A 10,420-nucleotide genomic window follows, 5' to 3' on the forward strand; every position below is an offset into this window, starting at 1 on the left:
AAATGAGGACAACACATTCCTGGACGTGTCATTCCAACAACACAAAGATATAAGGGCGTGGCTGTTGCCGCTATATCCTTTTTACGTGTATTGAAAGATCTACTGCCTTAAATTTAGGGTCCGTAGAGGTGTCACGAAATTCACAAACAAGTCAGCGTTTTTTTTTCCTGTCACACACACACATACGCCAGTGACCTTAAAGTAGCACAAGAATGGGTCTCGACATGCGACATGTGTATACATGTGAACCAACAGGTGGTGGCAAACAGCTTCTCTCCCAAGTGAGTCAGCTTTTCTTTCTGCCACACCCACATATCAGTGACCATGATTCGAAAAAGCAAAGTTGTCCTCGGTACAGGTTCTACAGGTGTATACCTTCGGACCAACAAGTGGTGCCAAACAACTTCACTCAAAGTGAGACAGAGCTTTTCTTCCTTTCACTCAAAAATATCAGGAGGAAAAAATTGCAAAAAAAAAATGTAATGATGCGGTCATCCTTTGGTGTGGACAGATTTATATAGAGTATGTGAGCTAACAGGTGGCACCAAACTCCCCAGAGCTTTTCTTATTGTCACTCACACACACATACATCAGTGACAAAAAAAGAGGCTCTGGAAAAGGTCTTGAAAAAGACGAGTCTTCTAATATTCAGGATCTACATTTCTAATGCAAACTTAGATGGTGGCAAATCTGAGGTTTTCTTTCTGTCACACACGGTTTTCTTATTGTCATTCACACACACATACATCAGTGACAAAAAAGAGGCTCTGGAAAAGGTGTTGAAAAAGAGGAGTCTTCTCATATTTAGGATCTACATTTCTAATGCAAACTTAGATGGTGGCAAATCTGAGGTTTTCTTTCTGTCACACACTTTTCTTATTGTCATTCACACACACATACATCAGTGACAAAAAAAGAGGCTCTGGAAAAGGTGTTGAAAAAGAGGAGTCTTCTCATATTTAGGATCTACATTTCTAATGCAAACTTAGATGGTGGCAAATCTGAGGTTTTCTTTCTGTCACACACGCTTTTCTTATTGTCAATCACACACACATACATCAGTGACAAAAAGAGGCTCTGGAAAAGGTCTTGAAAAAGACGAGTCTTCTCATATTCAGGATCTACATTTCTAATGCAAACTTAGATGGTGGCAAATCTGAGTTTTTCTTTCTGTCACACACACATACATCAGTGACAAAAAAGAGGCTCTGGAAAAGATGTTGAAAAGAGGAGTCTTCTCATATTTAGGATCTATATTTCTAATGCAAACTTAGATGGTGGCAAATCTGAGGTTTTCTTTCTGTCACACACGCTTTTCTTATTGTCACTCACACACACATACATCAGTGACAAAAAAAGAGGCTCTGGAAAAGGTGTTGAAAAAGAGGAGTCTTCTCATATTTAGGATCTACATTTCTAATGCAAACTTAGATGGTGGCAAAGCTGAGGTTTTCTTTCTGTCACACACGCACACAAACACACACACTTAAGTTAAACAAAAATACAAAATTAAATGTTATATTTGTGTCAATATGGCTATTTGAAATCTTGGTACCATTACTGAAGCTGGACTGCGACAGGACCTGGTGCCAAATCTGAGGTTTTCTTTCTGTCACACACGCTTTTCTTATTGTCACTCACACACACATACATCAGTGACAAAAAAGAGGCTCTGGAAAAGGTGTTGAAAAAGAGGAGTCTTCTCATATTTAGGATCTATATTTCTAATGCAAACTTAGATGGTGGCAAATCTGAGGTTTTCTTTCTGTCACACACGCACACAAACACACACACTTAAGTTAAACAAAAATACATAATTAAATGTTATATTTGTGTCAATATGGCTATTTGAAATCTTGGTACCGTTACTGAAGCTGGACTGCGACAGGACCAAAGTCCACTGGTTGGCATCCTCCACTAGTCGCTGGACATTGCTGAGGATGGATCTGTTCACCAGGAGGTCTTGGAGCTCGATCAGTATTCCCGAAATTCTGTGAGATAATCCCGTAAGAATGTTGTTGTTCTCAAAGATTTAAAAAAAAAGTTGAACTTATGGCTCCTACATGGAGTCATCAAAGTTGTTGACTTGTCCCGGCGCCTCCCCCGGTGTGGGGTAGCTCTGGCAGGGGTTGTCGATGTTGCACAGCATGCCTTGAATCCAAGGTAAAACACCAGCCGACGGCATGGCTTTATTCGGGTAGTGGCCTTGTGGAAAAACGGAAAAAGTGTGGGAATTCATTCAGCAAATCCGCATCAAGATTAGCGTCCCAATACTTACATTGGCCTTTGTAGGTTGGCTCGGTTGTAAAGCGAACTCCCACCAGGATGAAGAACAGGAAGAGAGGCCAAAGTATTTCCACGACTAACCGTACCTAAACGACCAAAAAAAGAAAAACTGGTTATGCCACTTGTTTTAAAGAAACCACTTAAATATCTGTTAACAGGAGTCATTCTGTGTGACATGGAAGCTTTGACCTCTGATGGTGTTGCCTTAAGGTGGTATTCTACAGATACAATAAACAGTCTTCAATTACATTTGACCGAGGGCCAGATTTTTTTCTCGGCACTCACTGTGAGGACCAGATGGTGTTGTTAAAAAAAAAAAAAAAGATTTCGATGGAGATATTCCACTGTAGATAATATGTTAGCGAGCTTCACCTGCTATTGTTTACTAGTCAAAAACAAAGAGTGTGGTAGCCCCTGATGTTATGGTTCGAGATCTCATGTCACAAGATTTGTCATTCCGAAAACAACGTTTCGTGGGCACTAGGCTTGGGATGATTAATTCATTCATTCATTTTCTACTGCTTATCCTCACTAGGGTCGCAGGCGTGCTGGAGCCTATCCCAGCTGTCTTCAGGTGAGAGGCGGGGACTGGTCGCCAGCCAATCACAGGGCACATATAGACAAACAACCATTCACACTCACATTCATACCTATGGACAATTTGGAGTCGCCAATTAACCTAGCATGTTTTTTTTGGAATGTGGGAGGAAACCGGAGTACCCGGAGAAAACCCACGCATGCACGGGGAGAATATGCAAACTCCACATAGGGATGGCCGAGGGTGGAATTGAGCTTGGGTCTTCTAGCTGTGAGGCCTGTGCTTCAGGGTTGCAAGGGTATACTGGAGGCCAATATTTATTAATTATACATATTATTCATTCATTCATTTTCTACCGCTTTTCCTCACCAGGGTCGCGAGGGGTGCTGGAGCCTATCCCAGCTGTCTTCGGGTGAGAGGCGGGGTACACCCTGGACTGGTCGCCAGCCAATCACAGGGCACATATAGACAAACAACCATTCACACTCACATTCATACCTATGGACAATTTGGAGTGGCCAATTAACCTAGCATGTTTTTTTTTTTTGGAATGTGGGAGGAAACCATAGAAAACCCACGCATGCACGAGGAGAACATGCAAACTCGGAATTGAGCTCGGGTCTCCTAGCTGTGAGGCCTGCGCGCTAACCACTCGACCACCGTGCAGCCAATGAATTACACAATAAATTAATTCTCTTGCTTCCAAGCTTTACAGGCAACTGGTGCATTGGTTTCAGCACATGTTGACACGTTTCTTCCATAGAACAACGGCATGACCAGAGTGAGCCCTTTTGTCCATCACAGGCAAGGGGAGACAAGATTACAAGTGTATTCAAATTGCATGTTGACGACTATAAATTTGCGTTTATTGGTCGGTCTAGATTAAAATGGAAGCCTCTCGCGCCCCCACTATTTGAGTCTACAGTAAGTTCCATGCACGTGTTCCGGACTACTGTAGGCTTTGACTCAAATCTCACCTCTGACCAAGTTTTTATACTATTTACTACTACTTCCTGGTTGTCACGACTCGCCATCTGCACATGATCATGATTTTATTGCCTCGGCTTTTATGATTATTGAATAAGAGGTCACTCCCTGCTGGAAGGGCCGCAATTCAGAATTCAGATTGTGACAAAGGCGGTTCAGTTTTTTCTTTTCTATCCTTTTTCAGCGCACCCACCCACTTGCTTTGTAAGCGTCTGGAGCACAGCAGTGCCTGTTGCCGGCGTAGAACAAAAGACATCAAAAAGAAAAAGAAAAAAACAGGCAAATTAAAAATTATTTTACACCGTCTTTGTCTTTACTGCACATAGAAACTACGATGCGTCTAAATATACAGAAATACGTGGCGCTAATTTGTCTTCGGGATAGTTAAAGGGGACAGTTTGTTTGTCCTGACATGAAAAATGACTATTAGATGAGACTGGTGGGAGTTGGCAAGGACAACAGCGCTGGTGGAGGGTCCTCATGGAGGTTAATGACCAATTATACGAATGCCTCGCCAAGCGCTTTTTAACGTTTTATAACTGGCATGGTTTTATGCCTCCAGTCTTGCGCATCATTTCAGAGGAGGACATTATCTATGCACGGAAGCGCTGCCGTCTCGCGCCACATTCCTAGAGGCTTTAAGGAATTTTCTATGGGGAGAAAATTATTTGAAAAGTCCAAACAAAAAATGGTGTGCGTATTTCACACAAAAACGTCTGTCAGATAAGGCGCATAAAATTACACTTCACATTAAAAGGCAGCCATTCTTGTTAGTAAGACAAACAAGCATGATTGTCATCCAGTTTGATAGGGTCACATGATTTAGTGTCCATGTATACGTTTCTTTTGAAATATTATTATGGGGTTTTGTCATATACTACTTCCCTATGTGTTTTTCTTTCTATTTGGCGCATTAAAGCCGGACAGAGTATTTGCCCTTCAAGTCACACACATAGGAGTTCGCCTTCCCTGTTCATTAAAGCTGAAGACTGACTTTGTTAGCACTATAATACAGCCAATGTGACATCATGTGCACAAGAAGTAGACATCTTAAAATTGAAGGTGACACTTTGAATTGGTCGGTATTAAAGGCAAGATTGCTCTTGTTCTCAGCGGGGAAGAAAGGGACTTAAAGGTAGCTTAGATCCATGGAAGACAATCTCCTATACCTTAGTCCAGGGGTGGGCAAACTTTTTGACTCACGGGCCGCATTGATATGACAAAATTTACGAGGGGGGAGGGGGGCAGACTATATATTTTACACGTAAAAGTCCACCTGGTATTATTGTATCTGTAAAATTGTCATGCAATCTGCTATTATTATTTATTTTTTTATATTTATATTTAAATATTTTAAAAATAAAATATTATAATAATTACAATAAAATTAAAATAATAATTATTATATTCTTATTATGTAAAATATGCAAATATAACAATAATATTATATATAATTAATATAATAATTAGCAACAATATAATAATTATAATAATCATAATAGTTCTAATAATAATTATAATAATCTAGTAATAATAATAATAATTATTATTATTATTATTATGTGCTTGTGTCCCTTTTTTCAGAAGCACTTTGTAAACAACAGACCATGTCAAAAAACGAAATTGATAAAACCATCAAAAGGTTGGCTCAGGCCATGATGCCAGGTTGTATGTTGAGTTTAAATTAAATACTTTGGAAAGATTGGGCGGGCCGTATTCAAACACTTGGCGGGCCGGATGTGGCCCCCGGGCCGTAGTTTGCCCACCCCTGCCTTAGTCGCTCTAGGTAACTTTTTTTTGTTGACATTTAAAAAAAAAAAAAAGAAAAAAAAACATTGGGGTTGATGGGCACCTTTTGTCTCTTCCGCAGGGTGAAGTTCTTCCACAGGAGCAGAGCGAACTGCGTCAGGAGACCCATTAAGCCTTGTCCCGGCAATATCCTGCCAAACGTCTCTATGGCAACTGGTCCACTTAATAAAACCTGCAGGGGGTGGGCGAGAAAAAAGGTTTATTTGCTTTTTGAATACAGAGAGCGAGTGCTAATCATTCCCATTCCCAGAGACCTAAGGGCGGAGGGCTTAAGGTGCAAGCACCTGCTCTTGGAATTATTACCTTTAGAATGTTTTTATATTACTGTGAAGAATGCTCTATGCAGAAATCATATGTTTACATTGAAAAAATGATAAACACCATGATATACAATGCCACAGATTGTACATACATTGTATTGAATAGCGGCTTTCTTGTAACGGAGGGTTTCAGGATGCTAGCTGATGTGGAAGTTTGGTGTAAATAAAGGATGGGGGCTCACGCAACACACTTCCGGCCTTCGAAATAAGACTGGTTTTTTGCTATATCATGTTTACAACATCGGGGTTTCATAAAAAAACAGTTTATACCAACACTGAAGACCTTGTACTCTTGTAGAAAGAAAACTTCCAAACATTTATATGCAAGTTAAAGGGGACCTAATTAGTTTTTTCCACTTTTCTGACCGTTTAATGTAGTTAGAATGTTGTATTCTCGTGTTAAACGATGCCAAAGTTTCAGATAATGAGGTTTCCGCATTTGGAAGTGAGCCCTGAAAGAAGTTTGGGATGGCTGAAAACGCTCGGTTTCAAAAGGCGTGGTAAAACTGCCCCTTTGTGATGTCACAGAGGGATGGACTTCCTTATATGGTTCATAGTTGGGAAGCACTTTGGGCGGACCAATTTGGCAGGAAGCTCAAATCAAAGTATTTTCTTTGATTTGTGGAATTGGAAGAGGAGTAGATTCAGCAAAATCTACAAAGTTTTCTGTGCGGGTTATTGTGTGTAGCTGCTCTATAGGAGACTACAAAGTTTCCAAAAATAGCATAATAAGTCCCCTTTAAATGTGATACTAGTTAAAAATAGTCTAAAAGACATTCATAGTAAAGTTGATAAGAAGTTAATAAACAATTCATGGAGAAGTTCAGACATTTCATCCAAAAAGAACTCTGATGAACGCACCACAAACCTTCTTACCTTCCTACAAACAAAAAAGCATTAGCATTGAGAATTGTGAGGAACTGGAATCAAAACAAAGTATCTGAATCTAAATTGAAAGCATTCAAATTCAAAAGATGTTCAACCTGAGTGGATTTTTATTGGTACGCATCAAAGCAAAAGGACCCAAAATTCTTGGCAATGGAAAATGAACACTAGTCTGTCCTTCTTCTTCTTCTTCTTTCTCTTTGGGCTTTTCCCTTCAGGGGTTGCCACAGCAAATCAATATCCTCCATCCAACCCTGTCTCTCTCACGCCAACTACCCTCATGTCCTCCTTCACTACATCCATGAACTTCTTCTTTGGTCTTCCTCTAGCCTCCTACCTGGAAGCTCTAAATGCAGCATCCTTCTACCAAAATGTTCACTAAGTCTCCTCTGGACATGTCCCAACCATCTCAGTCTGGCCTCTGTGACTTTATCTCCAAGGTTTCTAACATGTAATGTCCCTGTGATGTACTCGTTCCTGATCCTATCCATCCTGGTCACTCTCAATGGGAACCTCAGCATCCTCATCTCTACTCCAGTTCTGCTTCCTGTATTTTCCTCAGTGGCACTAGTCCGTTCATTTGCACAAAATGTCAGTTGATAGATTGGCTTAAAAGTCAGCTTTTTGACCCTTATTGGCCACCGTTAAATGTCGATGAGATTCATTTGTCTCGTGCCTCCATCCATGCACATTCCACATCAGTTTGACATGATTGCAAAGTTCCACATTTTCTTTAAAACACAGCCGTTTTGACCCTTAAAGACTTACTGTTGGTGTGAATCGTGTTTGTTGTGTCATTCTGCAAACTGAGAGCTGTCACTAGTGGTTTTTCTCGGGTCGAATTCATACTGTATTATCAAGCAGAATTTTTTTTTGCAATGGAATATGTACAGCAGTTGGAGCAGGTGGGGATGGGCACTTTTCCACCCAGGGTGAGCTGGCCTTGACGTTTAACGCTCCATTTCCCTCTTCCTGCCGTTTCCCCCCTCTGTGTGTTTACATTATTTACAGCAGCAGCTCCCTTTTATTCACTGTCATTTAGGCTCCTGACACTGGCTTTTCTTTTCCAAATGGCTAAATTAGCGCTTCGCTGGCCTTAGGGAAACAATGTTTTCTATGCTAACTAACACTTCTGTATCTGTAGGTATTTCTCTGTTGACATCCACGAAAAATTGCTGTTATTTGGGGTTATTGTGTCCTTACAAAAGAGGTCTTTTATGCACAATACAACACTGTGCTGCATTCACTGACACATGTATGGTCAAAAGCTTCACTCTGAAAAAATGTCAAGCATGAAGGGTATCGACATCATCTGACAATTGAATATACAGTGCATTAAGTCCAAAAATGTGCCTTGTTTTAATACAAATATGTAACGGTATTTAGACATATATGTAATTTTTAAATATGTCCGCCAAGTAAAGATAATCCATGCATCCGTTTTGTATGCCATTTATCCTCATTAGTGTACCAGGGGTTTGCTGGAGCCTATCCCAGCTAACTTCTTGCAAGAAGCAGCCAGTAAATATAATAATAATTACGATTATTATACATTCATTCATTCAATTTTCTACCGCTTTTCCTCACGAGAGTCGCGGGGGGTGCTGGAGCCTATCCCAGCTGTCTTCGGGCGAGAGGCGGGGTACACCCTGGACCGGTCGCCAGCCAATCACAGGGCACATATAGACAAACAACCATTCACACTCACATTCCTACCTAGCATAGCATTAACCTAGCATGTTTTTGGAATGTGGGAAAACATGCAAACTCCACACAGAGATGTCCGAGGGTGGAATTGAACCCTGGTCTCCTAGCTGTGAGGTCTGCGCGCTAACCACTCGACCACCGTGCCACCCTGATTATTATACAATAATGTCTAATTGTTAAATATCTCTGCCTGCCGCACCTCCTCTGGTGTCCATTGTTAAGGTGCAGGGTCGTGCACCATTCCTCAATGTTTTGCCCCCCCCCCGTTGTGGGGGTTAGTTCTGTCCTCACCACCTGTCCCTCGTCCTCAACCAGAGCCAAAAGCTGCCCTTTTCTGCCTCATCTGACAGTTCTGTTACTGCTTTCTTCATCTTACCTCCATGTCACTCCTGCACCCCTCAGGAGGCGTACGGTTGGCAGACACACAAAGCCAAGACATCCCACTTCGACCGGGGGAGATGGTGGTCTTCCAGCCAGCCTCCCGGCACTCAGCAAACATGTCTGTGTACTTGGCATTATTGTGCTCAAAGGCAGCCTCAATCACTTCCTCCTATGGAATTGTCGGTGTGATGAGGTGCAATGCCCTTGTGTAGGTAGACCAAACAACATGGAGGTGGTTTCTGTGGGGAATCGAAGACGCCTGTTGAGGTTAACCCTCATGTCCCACTCCTGGTCAGGGAGAAAGGTTTTTTTGGCATGGTGTATCTTGGTTCCTCACCTTCCATGACAACGTTGCTGTGGTTCTTGACTGATTTTTTTTTTGTCAACATCTCTCCAGGGGCGGCACGGTGGTCTAGGGGTTAGCGCACAGACCTCACAGCTAGGAGACCAGGGTTCAATCCCACCCTTGGGCATCTCTGTCTGGAGTTTGCATATTCTCCCCGTGCATGCGTGGGTTTTCTCCGGGTACTCCGGTTTCCTCCCACATTCCAAAAACATGCTAGGTTAATTGGCGACTCCAAATTGTCCATAGGTATGAATGTGAGTGTGAATGGTTGTTTGTCTATATGTGCCCTGTGATTGGCTGGCGACCAGTCTAGGGTGTACCCCGCCTTACGCCCGAAGACAGCTGGGATGGGCTCCAGCGCCCCCCGCGACCCTCGTGAGGAAAAGCGGTAGAAAATGAATGAATGATCTCTCCAGGACCTTGGCTAGCGTTTTCAGGACGTGGTCGTGGCACAATCCCTGAGAGTGTGGTTTTTTACAGCTTCACAACATGTGCATTGTGGGCGTTGCAGAGAACGCTCCACGTTCTCGGTGGCGTGGAGAATGAGGATGAATCCTTGCCTGTGACAATTCCGTCCAAGTTTCCTTGTTGACCCTGCTACACAGCCTTCATATATCTCATCTCGTTTCATATTATCTGCATACTGTATTTGTATATAACTCTGGGTAAAACTGTTGATTTTGTTAGTACTTGGGTTGTTTATTTTTCTATATTGTGTATTTTGTACTGCTTAACTGATTCTGTACTCTTGCTGCTGTGCAATACAAATTTCCCCACTGAGGGACGAATAAAGGCATATCTTATCTTATCTTAACCGATGCCAGATGCTGTGGTGTGCAGCCGCAGATTAACTGAAGCATGACTGCTATATTAGTTCCAATAAGTAGGTGATAAAGGCAGAGAGAAAAAAAAAAAAGGAGCGAAACTACCGAGATGACAACACGCTGACACATGTGTGGCCTTTGGGAGACAACACATTACTACATACTAGGTAGCAAAACCTAATCAGATATTTGTCACGCGGAAAAGAGCATAAGACAGCACAGAATGTCAGCAGCATTTGTAAAATAGAAAAAATAAAAAAATAAGGATACTGTCTAGGCCAGGGGTGGGCAAACTTTTTGACTCACGGGCCGCATTGATTTAACAAAATTGACGGGG

General features: G+C 41.9%; 1 protein-coding gene across 6 annotated transcripts in view; it reads right to left on the reverse strand.

The window, feature by feature from the left end:
* LOC131125136 (phospholipid-transporting ATPase ABCA1-like) overlaps nt 1-10,420 on the reverse strand; it is a 124,487-nt gene that overhangs the window by 80,946 nt on the left and 33,121 nt on the right. For all 6 annotated transcript variants that reach the window (XM_058066359.1, XM_058066360.1, XM_058066361.1 and 3 more), the window contains 4 exons: nt 5,664-5,792; nt 2,279-2,372; nt 2,064-2,205; nt 1,864-1,991 (listed from right to left, as the gene is read on the reverse strand). In XM_058066359.1, the coding sequence (XP_057922342.1) occupies nt 1,864-1,991; nt 2,064-2,205; nt 2,279-2,372; nt 5,664-5,729 (430 nt within the window). In that variant the 5' untranslated portion in view covers nt 5,730-5,792. The remainder of the gene's footprint in view (nt 1-1,863; nt 1,992-2,063; nt 2,206-2,278; nt 2,373-5,663; nt 5,793-10,420) is intronic.

This window comes from Doryrhamphus excisus, chromosome 3 (genome assembly GCF_030265055.1).
Source record: "Doryrhamphus excisus isolate RoL2022-K1 chromosome 3, RoL_Dexc_1.0, whole genome shotgun sequence".
Lineage (NCBI taxonomy): Eukaryota > Metazoa > Chordata > Actinopteri > Syngnathiformes > Syngnathidae > Doryrhamphus > Doryrhamphus excisus.